This window comes from Hippoglossus stenolepis, chromosome 2 (genome assembly GCF_022539355.2).
Source record: "Hippoglossus stenolepis isolate QCI-W04-F060 chromosome 2, HSTE1.2, whole genome shotgun sequence".
NCBI classification, from domain to species: Eukaryota; Metazoa; Chordata; class Actinopteri; order Pleuronectiformes; family Pleuronectidae; genus Hippoglossus; species Hippoglossus stenolepis.
The window spans coordinates 5300516-5315230 of NC_061484.1; the positions used below are offsets into that span (position 1 = coordinate 5300516).

Here is a 14715-nt window from a genome sequence, read left to right on the forward strand (position 1 = left end):
ATTAACAGTATACTGCATAGTAAATGTCATTTAAGCACTCAAATACAACGTTGGTTAAACATTTAGCATTTAATACTTTTTTGATCATACAAATATTTAAAAAAATGTATGCATCTGTTCTATAAAAACTTTCAAAATATCAATGCAATAGGAAAAAGTTATAAAATGTATTGTGATCTATTTTCCAGTTAAGAAAATTAACAAGACGAGACAGAAAAGTGTTTTACAAGTTGAAAAGTACAATATCTAGACAGAGGTTAAAACATCTGCATTATTACCCCTTTACAACATGGATTCAACCACTTTGGAGCCATTAGCGGCTTCAGTCTGCGCCTTCAACGCCCTGTGGTGAGTGAGTTTCCTGCAGTGGTTGAAGACGTAGACGGGATGGATAAACACCAGCAGCGTGAGGAAAGTCAGAGCGATGTCCACCTGGAACACACACACACACACAGAAATAATTAATATTCTAAACTTTCTGATGTCGGTTACACTATTAGAGTTTAATGTTGCTTGTAGGCCTAAAGCTCAGACTGTATATAAAGATGAACGACATGACAACTCCCCAAATGTGAAGCATCTCTATTGCTGCAATATAGGTCATAAGCCCCACCTCCTCCTTGTTAGCAAATGGGACATGCGTCAAACTAAAAAGTCGACACCTATGGGAGAATTTGGAATGTTGTGTCAGGCCCACAATATCCTTGTTGTTTAACCTCACATACATGTAGGCAACCGGCTGCGTCTACTTGCTAAGTACTACGTGTGCTTCTGAAGGATTCCAGTAGAGGGCACACGTACAATCCTTGACTCAGACTGATCTTCCTGCCACTTCCAGATTAGTGTAAACATGAACCAAGATGAACACTTGAGGTCATCAACATTTTGCTAATGTTAGATCAAGAATTCATGTGTCAGTTACTTATTAGAGCTGACTTTGATAGTCAACCACTCTTACATAAAAGGAGTCTCCATCCAGAGTTCCTGTGACGAGGGCGAAGCAGGGGTACTGCAGCAGAGAGACGACAGCAGACATGGACATCATCAGGCCGTACAGCTTCCCAAAGTGACACGCTGGAAAACTGACAGAGGGAGGGAGTCAAAACATCATAACATCAGTCAACTGGATCATGATCTGAAAAGAGCTTCCATGGCAACTATTAACAATTGACAAGTCAAACTAGACATCTCTGTGCACACTTTGTGCAAGACTGAGACTCTAACTGCACAATTTGCCACACAAAGGAGTTGTGTCCCTGACCATCACGACATTTAGCAGGTAAATTAATACATTCAGGATTATTTTATAAATCGAACTGCAGAGTTAAACCGAATGATGAGGTATAATGTATATATTTGTTTATAATTGTCCCAATCTAATTAAATATACGATACACGAGTGAAAAACTTGATCTGAATAACAGCAGACTAATGGATCACTCATAATATCTGCTCATACCTGTAAGAAAGTTCAAAATACTAGAAAATTGGGGAATGCAGCAAGTTCTCTGAAATCACTCGTACACAAATCAAGAGCAAAGTACGCAACAGTAAGATCAAGTTACTGCCACAGCTAAAAACACTGCAAAATAAGTGAGTAATACTTAGAAGAACTGAAATGCACTGAATTCAGAAATGAACTTCATGTCATGTCACTGTCAATAAGAACCAAACACTATGTGGCCTCAACCAGGTTTGTGTTTCCTGCTGTGGTTGAAAGTTTTATTTTTTGTGTATGTGATGGCTGCTCACGCGATGCTAATGAAGGCTGCGTTTCCCCCGTAGAGGAAGGAGCGACTGAGGACCTGTAGAACAAAGGTGAGATACTGCAGGTGGAGGTGGGGAATGGTGGCGCACACGGAGAACAGCAGGCACTGCAGGGAGGTCAGGAACAGAGACAGAGAGGAGGAGCGCAGGTCCACCTCCTGCTCGCTTTCTCCTGCAGGAGGGAAAAGGAAGAAGAAGTTAGTGCATTTGCTCTCTCACATGCACACATGCAGTTGGAACACTGGTCACTGACTTACCAGGAGCTAGAGGCTTTCCCTTATGTCTGTCCATGATGAGTCCGTTCCAGGGAGCACACAGCACTCCACACACCTGGGTCATGGCGAAAGCGTTGATGTACTGACTTACTGTGGGAGATGTGGTGAGAGGGAAACAACCACAGAGAGAAGCATTGAAATGGAGATACTGGGATTTGTGTTGGATGGTGATAAGGAGAGGAGAGAATGAAGAGAGAGAGATAGAGTGATGTCAGTTACCCAGGTCGGGGTCATTGTTGGCCAGGCGGTTGAGCATGGGGTTGAGTGTGCCGATGAAGAGGTAGTGTCTCAGCTGCATGATGGACAGCCACAGCAGGTGCCACAGGAAGAACCATGACGACACGCAGCTCCGGAAGCTTGTCGCTAAACACATGAGACATCAAGTCTGTGCTAGATGAAAACTGGCTTCGTAGATTATCTCATCGTCATGTACATTTTTTTTAAACTCGCATTTAAATGGTTAAAGTACTAAAAATGTATTATTTGGTATTTATGGTTTATTGGTTAAATAAGTAAGTCAATGAACGATTGAATTACACTACCGTTCAAAAGTTTGGGGTCACCCAGACAATTTCGTGTTTTCCATGAAAACTCACACTTTTATTTATCAAATGAGTTGCAAAATGAATAGAAAATATAGTCAAGACATTGACAAGGTTAGAAATAATGATTTTTATTGGAAATATTAATTTTGTTCTTCAAACTTTGCTTTCGTCAAAGAATGCTCCATTTGCAGCAATTACAGCATTGCAGACCTTTGGCATTCTAGCTGTTAATTTGTTGAGGTAATCTGTAGAAATGTCACCCCACGCTTCCTGAAGCACCTCCCACAAGTTGGATTGGCTTGATGGGCACTTCTTGCGTACCATACGGTCAAGCTGCTCCCACAACAGCTCAATGGGGTTGAGATCTGGTGACTGCGCTGGCCACTCCATTACAGACAGCATACCAGCTGCCTGCTTCTTGCCTAAATAGTTCTTGCATAATTTGGAGGTGTGCTTTGGGTCATTGTCCTGTTGTAGGAGGAAATTGGCTCCAATCAAGCGCTGTCCACAGGGTATGGCATGGCGTTGCAAAATGGAGTGATAGCCTTCCTTATTTAAAATCCATTTTACCTTGTACAAATCTCCCACTTTACCAGCACCAAAGCAGCCCCAGACCATCACATTACCTTCACCATGCTTGACAGATGGCGTCAGGCACTCTTCCAGCATCTTTTCACCTGTTCTGCGTCTCACAAATGTTCTTCTGTGTGATCCAAACACCTCAAACTTCTTTGCCACTCTGCCTAGAAGGCCAGCATCCCGGAGTCGCCTCTTCACTGTAGACGTTGACACTGGCGTTTTGCGGGTACCATTTAAAGAAGCTGCCAGTTGAGGACCTGTGAGGCGTCTATTTCTCAAACTAGAGACTCTAATATACTTGTCTTCTTGCTGAGTTGTGCACCGGGGCCTCCCACTTCTCTTTCTACTCTGGTTAGAGCCCGTTTGTGCTGTTCTCTGAAGGGAGTAGTACACACCGTTGTAAGAAATTTTCAGTTTCTTCGCAATTTCTCGCATGGAATAGCCTTCATTTCTAAGAACAAGAATAGACTGGCGAGTTTCACATGAAAGTTCTCTTTTTCTGGCCATTTTGAGAGTATAATCGAACCCACAAATGTGATGCTCCAGATACTCAACTAGCTCAAAGGAAGGCCAGTTTTATAGCTTCTCTCACCAGCAAAACAGTTTTCAGCTGTGCTAACATAATTGCACAAGGGTTTTCTAATCATCCATTAGTCTTCTAAGGCGATTAGCAAACACAATGTACCATTAGAACACTGGAGTGATGCTGGAAATGGGCCTCTATACACCTATGTAGATATTTCATTAAAAACCAGACGTTTCCACCTAGAATAGTCATTTACCACATTAACAATGTATAGAGTGTATTTCTGATTAATTTAATGTTATCTTCATTGAAAAAAACTGTGCTTTTCTTTGAAAAATAAGGACATTTCTAAGTGACCCCAAACTTTTGAACGGTAGTGTATATATATATATTTTTTTTTTTTTTTTAAAGCCGTAAGGATTAATATTAAGGGTTAATATTACTCTGTGTTCCTTTACAATAAGAAAAAATATAGGACAGCTTTCTGGAGATTCACAAAGGGAAGGGAGGGAGCTCAGAGTTCCTCTGGTTGTTTTCTGCATTGGAACATGTAAAGAAGCTATTCTTCGTTTTGAAAACCGTGCTCCTCAAGTAACATCTTTAAAAACATTATGACTTGTACTGCAGAGTGTAATCATCCAACCATATTCTGTGATCTGGACTTTGTGACTGTTGAAGAGAAGAAATCAACAACGAGGTTGAGTACCTTTTGCAGAGACTTGGGCTTCTGTCCCATCCTCAGCTGCGGGTGTTGTGTTGTCCTTCATCGCACCGTCCCTCATCTTCTCAAACTGCTCCACATTGTAAGTGTTGGCCTTTCCACAGTTCAGTCTGAGCATCAGAAAAAAAGCAGAATAGCTATACATGTCATGTCTCATCAATGAAGATGAACGACTGTAGTCCCAAAGTTTATGTGATGTTCTCACCCATAGGTGTAGTACTGTGGTGGAGGGTACGGTATGTGGGTTCTGGGCATTAGCAGGAAGGTCCTCAGCAGGTGGATGATGCTGCAGATGGACATAACAAGGAAGGAGGAGCGAAGACTGACTCCCTGTTCATACAGAACCTGGAAAACACATGAAAATAAATATATACATGTATGTGAAAGAGGTACAGAACACCGTGACCTCAGATGGTGTGATTCAGTTGCATTTCAATCCACAAATATAACTGGATTTGATGTAGAAAGACCTAAATCCACACATTTCTGCTGCTGATCTGTAAAATGTGCCTTGTCTGTAGTTGTGGGTAAAATATTTTGGCTGTCTGATAATCAACCTCATACAGAAGCTGACTGAGATTATGCTGCTGTGCAACAGAACAAAAAAGAGTTGAAGCCAACATTAATACCACCAGTGTCTAATATAATAAGAGTGCAATTTGAAATACATCCAGAACTAGAGTGCCACTCAGTAAAGTGTATTCCTCTGCAAAGGCCCAACTGTCCTCTTATGAAACCACATTTCAATTCACTAGATCCAGATTTTTATTTGCATCTACACAAATTGCACACGCTCATAAATATCAGTCTCCTTAACATTTTTTTAAATCAAGATCCATGAATTATTCTCTGAGAAATCAAGGAATATAATGAAAAATGCCCCATTCTCCTGATGTTAAGGAAAGTGTCCTTCCACCATGTTTTGTGGAAAGCTGTTCTGTTAATAAACATAGAAACCAACTACTTGGGGGAGGTAACACGGATGAACAGCCTCATTGTTTTACCTTGATGACGAGAAACACAGCGGAGGAGGAGTCGAAGGCACCGTTGTAGAGCGTGATGATGGTGGAGCGGTGAACTGGGAACAAGTTACCCACCTTTCAGACACACATCAGACACATCAATACAAAGCTCTCAGCTTGTTGAAGTGTTCATTAGTGTGTGGTGTCTAATTAGGGTGTTTCTATGCTAAGACATACCCACTATATAGAACACTATGGAGTTTTCACCTGCATGTTAGTTAGAAGGAGCAGAATTCCTCCCACAGCAATGCAGGGCAAGGCTGGAAAGAGCAGCTCTGAAAATGCTACAGGACAATGGAAGATAAACTCATCACACCTCATCATCCATCAGATCAATTAAAGCATATGATTAGTACATGTTAACGTTAACAGCAACATTTTACTACATTTCGCTCTAAAAAAAAAGTTTTGTGAGTACATTTTTTACCAAACTAACAGCAATATTTTATTCAGGCTTTGGATATATATATTTTTGAATATGTGTATCGCTCCGTGTAATGATGTCAGTTTTCATTCCGCAATCTGCACTGCGCTTTCATCATTGTTTACGATGTCAGTTTCTCATAGAGAGCTGCAGGTTCACTTTCAGAACAGGTTTTACAGAGAGTGAATTCAAGTGAAGTAATGTAACTGTCGGCGTTAAAAGAACAGCTGCCAATACAACCACTGGTTAAAAAGAGCAGGTTAGAACTGGATTTAGACAGTTGTTAGACTTTGAGCTTGACTTTATTAATTATTGAGAATAGTGACGGTCAGATTTGACCTGGTTTAACCAGGTTTGTTTATTCTTATCATATTGTGATGTGTTGTGAGGCCATTTCCCTTGTTTGTTCTTGTTTGATCTTAAGATGACCTGGTAGTCTGAAACCTACTACCATTTTAGGTTATATAATGTTTTTATAAATATAATGAAGCAACCATTCTTCTAATCTTCGTTTCCTGTCCATTTAGTTTAACTATATACTGTATTAGGTGAGTTTGAATTAAAAAAGAAAGCATAACAAAATTAAAATCTTTCTCTGGGGGAGGAACCCCTGACCCCCTGCCCTCTATGTATCTCTCCCAGTTTGCTGACCCATTTTATGATGTTACCCATCGCCCATGGTCGTGTGCTATTGTGTGTGCTCTTGCGTGTGATTACCTGCACTCGAGAAGGCAACAAGAAGGGTTCCAGTGGTGTATAAACATCTGGAGAGAGACAAAAAAATGATTTAGAGCAGGCATGTCCATATTGGGCGGGGGTGGTGGTGGCGGGTTGCTCTTCAACCTGATTCGCTATGTCACATGACCTAAGCATGTGCATCCACATCCACTGTGAGCAATGAATAAGTAACCTCATTTGTCAATGTAGAACACAAAAGCACCAACGGTCAACATGTCTCACTTCACCTTTGTGCAGAAAAAATACAGAACTGACAATCAGCATCATGTGTGATACCACAATAAAATAGAGGATACAGTTATATCGACAACAAGTCTCTTAAACCACTCTTTAAGAATATATGATTTAAAAGCTAGCATATATTTGTCAGATAACTAACGTTTGGACAACCAATATGTTAATAACAATACAAAAGTAGATACACATTTGCAGCCTGAACTGTTGAGTTCTATGGTTGCAGAAAGAAAGAGCTCACATTCCCAGCAGCCTGGTCACCATGGTGCCAAATCGATCAAACAGGTAGCCATTGATGATGTTAAAGTTGTTGAGAAACGAGGCGATGGTGAAGACCAGAGAGAACCTCTCATCTTGTCTGCTACAGTCTGTGAGACAAAACCAAAGATAGATAATAAATACATTATAAAGTCAAAACAGAAGAAAGGAAGCAGTGACTTGTTTGGTTTGGGGGAAATTTTGAGCCACTCAGATGCAAACTGATGTGAACATCACCGCAAGCGTGTGTTCAGGCACACAACACTGTTCATACTTGTCCATACTGTGCAGCGGCCCGCAAAGACAACGTTTTCCCTCTGGTAGAAAAGATCTTGCTCTGTAGGCTTCTTTACAAGTGCAGCAGAGTAGGTCATATGGTACGTGCAATTTTGATAAGATGCAGTATTGAAGTAGAATACTGCAAAAATAAATCTTAACGGTGAATCAATTGAGACTGTATAATGTGATAATAAATAAATTAGCAAAAGCCCGACAGACAGAATTAGCAACTAGCTGGTGAAGAACTAGAAGCAGAATAGAGTTCGAGTTCCATTTGTCCAGAAAACATTGCTGTTTTTGCCATGTGATTGTCAGAGAACTTTTACTTCTTCAGGTATTAGGGAGATAGTCATAAAAAACAGCCCTGCTCTGTGTCTCATGGCCAGTCTCTCTCAGTGGGATAGAGGTAATTGATTTAGTAAATACTTGATATTCTTTCTCATTTAATAATCAAGTGATGATCTCTGTACATTGAAAATAAACATATAACATGAGAAATACACTCTAACTTAATTTAAAGACAAAAATGGATGTCTGCTTGAATAAGCATCCCAACAGCATTGTCACCTCTGACATCTAAATACCAGAGATGCTCACCTGTACTGTTCAGCGTGCCGTTGGTGCCGGGAACAATGTCACACAGATGACTGAAGTACCCGTCCTCCTTCAGCACAAACACCAGGGAGGCATAACCAAACACCACACCGGCAAAGCACAGACACTCCAGCATCCCCGTGGCCAGAGTCAGCTGGTAGCGCAACCTGGTACCAACCGTGTACCCCTGCATGCTTCACGTCCTCTCTCCAGGGCTGATCGTCCAGTATGAGATTCTTCTTCTGGGACAATTGTGGTCTCGCTTGTTCTCTTCTGTTTTTCTCCTCCTTTAATTCCTGGCTGAGCAGATTGAGTTTACCATCAGCTCATCCGGGGGACGACGAGTCTCTATAGCAGTCATTCCCAAAGTGTGGGCCGCGGCCCCCTGGTGGGCCGTGAAGCCACTGCAGGTGGGCCGTTAAAATAAATAGATAAAAAAGTTTCAGATTTGTAAGTAAGCGTTGATTACCACCAAACATTTATGATTGATTTAAAAAAAGTAATCATCACAGGTAATGAAACAAAGACAAGAGATTTAAATTCCACGTTGTTCTTATTTTATCTGACCTATAGAGCAGGTGTCGTTGTATTTGCTGACCGTCACATTAACACTTGAACGCATCATTAGCGGGGGAATCATAGGTGAGGGAGAACTTTGTTGTGAGCTGGGTCGAGCAAGATGGAGCCGAGGAAAGCTGCTGATGACGAAGGGGAATCAGGAAGTCCAACTGAATCATTCAAAACTAAAAAGAGGACTCAAGTGAGGACCTGTCACTGGCCCAGAGGACAACCCCCAAGCCTGTGTGTGTGTGGGCGCTGAGATGCTAGCTAACGAGACCCTGGGATGTAAAGTGCGCCGCCGCCATTTAGAAACTAAACATGGACAATATTTATCCAAGCCTCGAGCATCTTTTAAAAATACGCTGAGAGAGCCTTAAGTATATTTGGTTGCGCCTCAAATGTGTTTTTCTTCTCCCGGATATTCTTGTTGTGCTCTGTTATACAAACAGTAAGAATATATTTTTAACAATCCACTATTTGCACTTCATGTTTTTTTACATTGGTTGCTTTGCAAATTGTTACGCTTAAATGTGGATGTTATTGGATTTGCACTGCATATGCCTGCGTTCATATACAATTATTTTTGCTATAAAAGTCCTGTGTGTGGATCATATAGTTGTGATTAAAGGTGTGGGTGGGCCGCACACATTTTTCAGTTTTCAAATTGGGCCGCGGCATTCTTAAGTTTGAGAATGGCTGCTCTCCAGGATTAAACTTTCTACAGAACAAAAACAGAGCAGTTGGGAGGGAGATATTACAGAGGAAGTACAACAATATGATACAGCATATGGTTACACACGCACACACAAACACAGCATTTGGATCCAGTTACACGGTGTAACTGGATCAAACACAGACAAAATAAAGTACAGCCACTACTGAATAATGATAAATAAAGGGGAAATATTGTATTGGCTTAGTTTGATGGCACAAAATGTAGTTTAATGGGTTTCATAGTGTGAAGATGATCCTGAACAACTAATTCATATTCTAAAGACAATAAACTAAAACAGAGATAATCCGGGAGGGAGACAACCATGAGTCTATAGGAGATTCTGGAGCTAATTCACAGTGAGTGAATGATGGAACATCTGCTCGGACAGATTAAAACAGATTATACCGGCATATAAATGCATTGTTATGAATTCAGTTTAACAGTTACACTCTAAAAAGAAACATAAATCCGGATCATTTGTTTAACAGAATAAGGCCACGTGGAAAGTAACTTAATACATTAACTCAAGTGATTAACCTACATTTTTAAAGAAAGGAAACATTGCACTTTTTAACTTGTATTGATTTTGCTTACTAGATTTATTTGATTAAGATATTTCTAACTATTTACTCTTATATCACTTGACAGATTCTTTCTTGTACACATAACAATAATTACAATTTTTTTTTAAAGTTAACTGAAAACTAACGGCACTGACCACCCACAAATGCTGCCAACTAAATATTGCAATCTTACAATGAATCCAATAATGATCCTACTACTGAAACTACTGTTGCTACTACTACTTCTACTACTACTACTACTACTATTACTACTATTAATAATAATAATAATAATAATAATAATGTGAAGGTTGAAAGGGAGCATTCTTGAGTAAAAAAACAACATTTATTTTGATACTTTATGAACATTTTGCCTAGATATATTTATATACACTACCGTTCAAAAGTTTGGGGTCACCCAGACAATTTCGTGTTTTCCATGAAAACTCACACTTTTATTTATCAAATGAGTTGCAAAATGAATAGAAAATATAGTCAAGACATTGACAAGGTTAGAAATAATGATTTTTATTTGAAATATTAATTTTGTTCTTCAAACTTTGCTTTTGTCAAAGAATGCTCCATTTGCAGCAATTACAGCATTGCAGACCTTTGGCATTCTAGCTGTTAATTTGTTGAGGTAATCTGTAGAAATGTCACCCCACGCTTCCTGAAGCACCTCCCACAAGTTGGATTGGCTTGATGGGCACTTCTTGCGTACCATACGGTCAAGCTGCTCCCACAACAGCTCAATGGGGTTGAGATCTGGTGACTGCGCTGGCCACTCCATTACAGACAGCATACCAGCTGCCTGCTTCTTCCCTAAATAGTTCTTGCATAATTTGGAGGTGTGCTTTGGGTCATTGTCCTGTTGTTGTTACAAATCTCCCACTTTACCAGCACCAAAGCAGCCCCAGACCATCACATTACCTCCACCATGCTTGACAGATGGTGTCAGGCACTCTTCCAGCATCTTTTCACCTGTTCTGCGTCTCACAAATGTTCTTCTGTGTGATCCAAACACCTCAAACTTTGATTCGTCTGTCCATAACACTTTTTTCCAATCTTCCTCTGTCCAATGTCTGTGTTCTTTTGCCCATATCAATCTTTTCTTTTTATTGGCCAGTCTCGGATATGGCTTTTTCTTTGCCACTCTGCCTAGAAGGCCAGCATCCCGGAGTCGCCTCTTCACTGTAGACGTTGACACTGGCGTTTTGCGGGTACCATTTAAAGAAGCTGCCAGTTGAGGACCTGTGAGGCGTCTATTTCTCAAACTAGAGACTCTAATATACTTGTCTTCTTGCTGAGTTGTGCACCGGGGCCTCCCACTTCTCTTTCTACTCTGGTTAGAGCCCGTTTGTGCTGTTCTCTGAAGGGAGTAGTACACACCGTTGTAGGAAATTTTCAGTTTCTTCGCAATTTCTCGCATGGAATAGCCTTCATTTCTAAGAACAAGAATAGACTGGCGAGTTTCACATGAAAGTTCTCTTTTTCTGGCCATTTTGAGAGTATAATCGAACCCACAAATGTGATGCTCCAGATACTCAACTGGCTCAAAGGAAGGCCAGTTTTATAGCTTCTCTCACCAGCAAAACAGTTTTCAGCTGTGCTAACATAATTGCACAAGGGTTTTCTAATCATCCATTAGTCTTCTAAGGCGATTAGCAAACACAATGTACCATTAGAACACTGGAGTGATGCTGGAAATGGGCCTCTATACACCTATGTAGATATTTCATTAAAAACCAGACGTTTCCACCTAGAATAGTCATTTACCACATTAACAATGTATAGAGTGTATTTCTGATTAATTTAATGTTATCTTCATTGAAAAAAACAGTGCTTTTCTTTGAAAAATAAGGACATTTCTAAGTGACCCCAAACTTTTGAACGGTAGTGTATATACATACACACAATGTATACATACATGCACAAACAGTATACATCCTGCAATCACCCTGTTCCAATGCACTTTTCTCAAGTGTATTTCCATCTGTCGTGAAAGGTAAATATTATGAACATATTCTCGTTATTTTTATTTTCTATTATATTGTCTATTTTATTATTTTTTATACTTTTACAGTCACGTTCTTTGCCTACCTCACTCTGACTATTTGCTGCTGTAACAATTTCTCTGGTGTGGGATCGATAAAGTTGATCTCATCTTATCTTAAGACATTTTGGTACCTATAGATAAAAGACCATCTTTTATATTTGGTGGATTTCCTCAGGTGGTCCATTGAGGTCGAGATCTTTTTAAGAGAGTTCTGTGTACCAAAAATAAATATATACTATTTAAACATATGAGAGATAATTCACAGACAATACATGATGCATTTTACATTTCAGGAAAAGTCCAAGTTCAGTGTGAACAAGAGATACAGCAGCAATTTTAAACTGTGACTGTGAGCTGACAATGTAAACATTATATTTAGTTTACTTCTACTAGAGACAGTAGAGACATTCAAATAAACAGCATACAACGCTACAACCCTCTGCTTGTTAAGTTGGACCATCTGACCTTTTCGTGCAGGATGCATCCTCCGTGATGAAGAGCAGCACTCTGTCATGTTGGAGGGATCATCTCAATCACAATCTTACCACAAACAACATAGCAGATGATCCTGCAGCTAGTGGAAGAGAAACATAGTTTGTTTCTACACAGAAACCTTCAGTTTGCAGAGACTTCAGTCAGATGTCCCTGATCTTACTCCACACACCACAACAAGAGAACAGACTGTGCAGACGGTGCTGATTGTAATCCAGATTAGTTCACTAAATCTATGCGTTGTGACACATGGCACAGCCACATTCTAGACACTTAAAACGTCTTGTAAAATAGCACCATGGTCATTTGAAATCATAGCTGCTTGCACAGTGATGAGAAGAATGAACTCTCCTCAAGCACACTGCATACACCCACCTGCTGCAGACCCCCACGTGAGATGATGTTTGTTTTCTGATTTCCAGGTGATCCAAATATTTCCTTGTGCGTGGACTCTGCTCCCTGCAGCCAGCCGGAGTTTGTCTTTCATATGTGCACAGCACTTTATTGCTGCTCTTCCTGGTATAAGAGATACTGAAACTCAATGGGAACTAATTGGTAAAATATGTCATTACTCTGGACTCATTACCTGGACTTTGCCTCTTGAATGAAGAGTGTTTTGTTTTGATTATGGACTCCTTGTTTATTTTACCTTTACCATTGTTCTCCTTGTGTTTGGATTTGTGTTCTCCCTGAGCTTTCAGTTTCCTGTTTTATTTTGAAGTTTTGCTCCCTGTGTGTTTTCCACTTTACTTCCTATCTTTGTCCTGTTTGGATTTTGCCTTAAAGGGGACATAGCATGCCCATTTTACCACAAGTTGATATGGTTCCTTGGGGTCTTAATGAAATGTCTGTAACATACTTTGGTCAAAATACCACAAGGATCATTTAAAACAGCACCCTTTTTACCCTGTATAAAACAGCCCTCCACAGAGTGACCTGTTTTGAGTGCCTGTTCCTTTAAATGCTAATGAGCCAGCTCCCCCTCCCCCTCCCCCCATGATTTTAAACGATATAAATTACATATTTTATATGATATAAATTATCAAATATGCATCCCATACTTTGTATTCCCCTTCTGTTGTCCTGGAGTTTTAATTTTCCCAATCACATAATTAAATGTCCCCCTCTGCCCATCCACTACAAGCACACAAGCAGACAGACAGAGAGAGAAAGAGAGGGGTGGGGGGGGCTATGAAGACCATCATTTACCCCCGAACCCCGACATTCAACGGGTACAACAACAAGCGGAGAAAGCAGAATCGCGGGCTGACCTTATATATACAGTCTATGGGGCTGACCAGCGCGGAGAAATGCACGTCCCGTGTGAACAGCCAGGCGGCTGCGTGCTGGAGAACGGCGCTGCGCTGCCTCGCAGCGGCGCTTCGTCCGGTGTAAACCCGGCGTAACGAGTGGGGGGGCTCGGTGTCTTTGTGCCGGTGTTACAGTAGAGCTGAACACTGCGGAAGTCTTCCACACTGCTGGCTGTGTGGCGCTGACACAAATTCCAGCTCACGCATGGGAGAGCGAGCGGTCGCGCCCGAGCAACTGCTTCTGCGGGGGGGGGGGCAAGACCATGTAGGGAGACTTCCAGTACCTTGTTACGACACAAAACCCAGGAAGCGCAATCGAGTCGCTCAAGCATGACGTTTCTGACTTAGAGGAACTATAACAAAACGCGCGAGTGTTTTTTTCCCAGAGTTTTTGGGTTGGTAGACATGCCAGATACCCACATTAACCTGTAGAAGCACTAACAAAGTGGAATTTGCATGCTATGTCCCCTTTAATTAAAGGACACTTTTGTTTTACTACCTTTTTGCTCTGCATTTTTGGGTCCACCTGCTTTAACATAACCCGATAAAATAAAGGATAGTTAAATAAATGACCTGCAGAGTCATTGTAAAGTCACAATTTAAAATACACTTATCATTGAACGCGTCGGACACAGCTCAATCGGCTTCATCGTTTAGGTTTGTCAGTAAAAATGTCTGGTTGACTGTATGCAAACTGCTTGTATGTATGTACTTACTGTGTGCAAGTCTGTGTGGAGCTATATCTTACCTCCTAACTTAGAGTCCTCACATAGTTTTATCCATTCAAACTTGGTCTGATTGACTAAATGTATTAAAAAAATAGCTTCCTATAAATCTATAAAATGTTGTCTCAATCATAATAAACATAATGTATAAGTTTATCTATTACATCTATACATCTATTATATTGTAAAATTTCGAATTGGATTTGTACCTGAGTAAATACATTTCTGCAAAAACGTATAATCGTAATCGTATTTGAAAATGTGTAAATTAGTTGCTACAATTTGCAACGATTATGGCCCCATAGATGCCTCTAATAGTACATTTTCATGA

The 14715-nt window shown here is 40.5% G+C and overlaps 1 protein-coding gene across 1 annotated transcript; it reads right to left on the reverse strand.

Moving 5' to 3' along the window:
- Window positions 1-54: 54 nt before the first annotated feature.
- On the reverse strand, window positions 55-12534 carry LOC118124196 (equilibrative nucleobase transporter 1). The gene is made up of 13 exons (XM_035181920.2): window positions 12323-12534; window positions 7966-8366; window positions 7073-7199; window positions 6577-6623; window positions 5643-5719; window positions 5418-5510; window positions 4619-4758; window positions 4399-4523; window positions 2262-2405; window positions 2025-2132; window positions 1753-1939; window positions 959-1082; window positions 55-432 (listed from the first exon to the last, which is right to left on the reverse strand). The coding sequence occupies exons 2-13, from the start codon at window positions 8153-8155 to the stop codon at window positions 283-285; spliced, it is 1512 nt and encodes a 503-aa protein (XP_035037811.1). The 5' UTR covers window positions 8156-8366; window positions 12323-12534; the 3' UTR covers window positions 55-282.
- Between the last annotated feature and the right edge of the window lie 2181 nt (window positions 12535-14715).

Excerpts from the sequence above, each read along its gene's own strand:
- LOC118124196 (XM_035181920.2), bottom strand. The coding sequence starts at position 8,155 with ATGCAGGGGTACACGGTTGGTACCAGGTTGCGCTACCAGCTGACTCTG. Across the intron at positions 5,720-6,576 it reads TGTTGCCTTCTCGAGTGCAG|CATTTTCAGAGCTGCTCTTT; the intron begins GTAATCACACGC and ends ATTGTCCTGTAG. Across the intron at positions 2,133-2,261 it reads CAACAATGACCCCGACCTGG|TAAGTCAGTACATCAACGCT; the intron begins GTAACTGACATC and ends CATCTCCCACAG.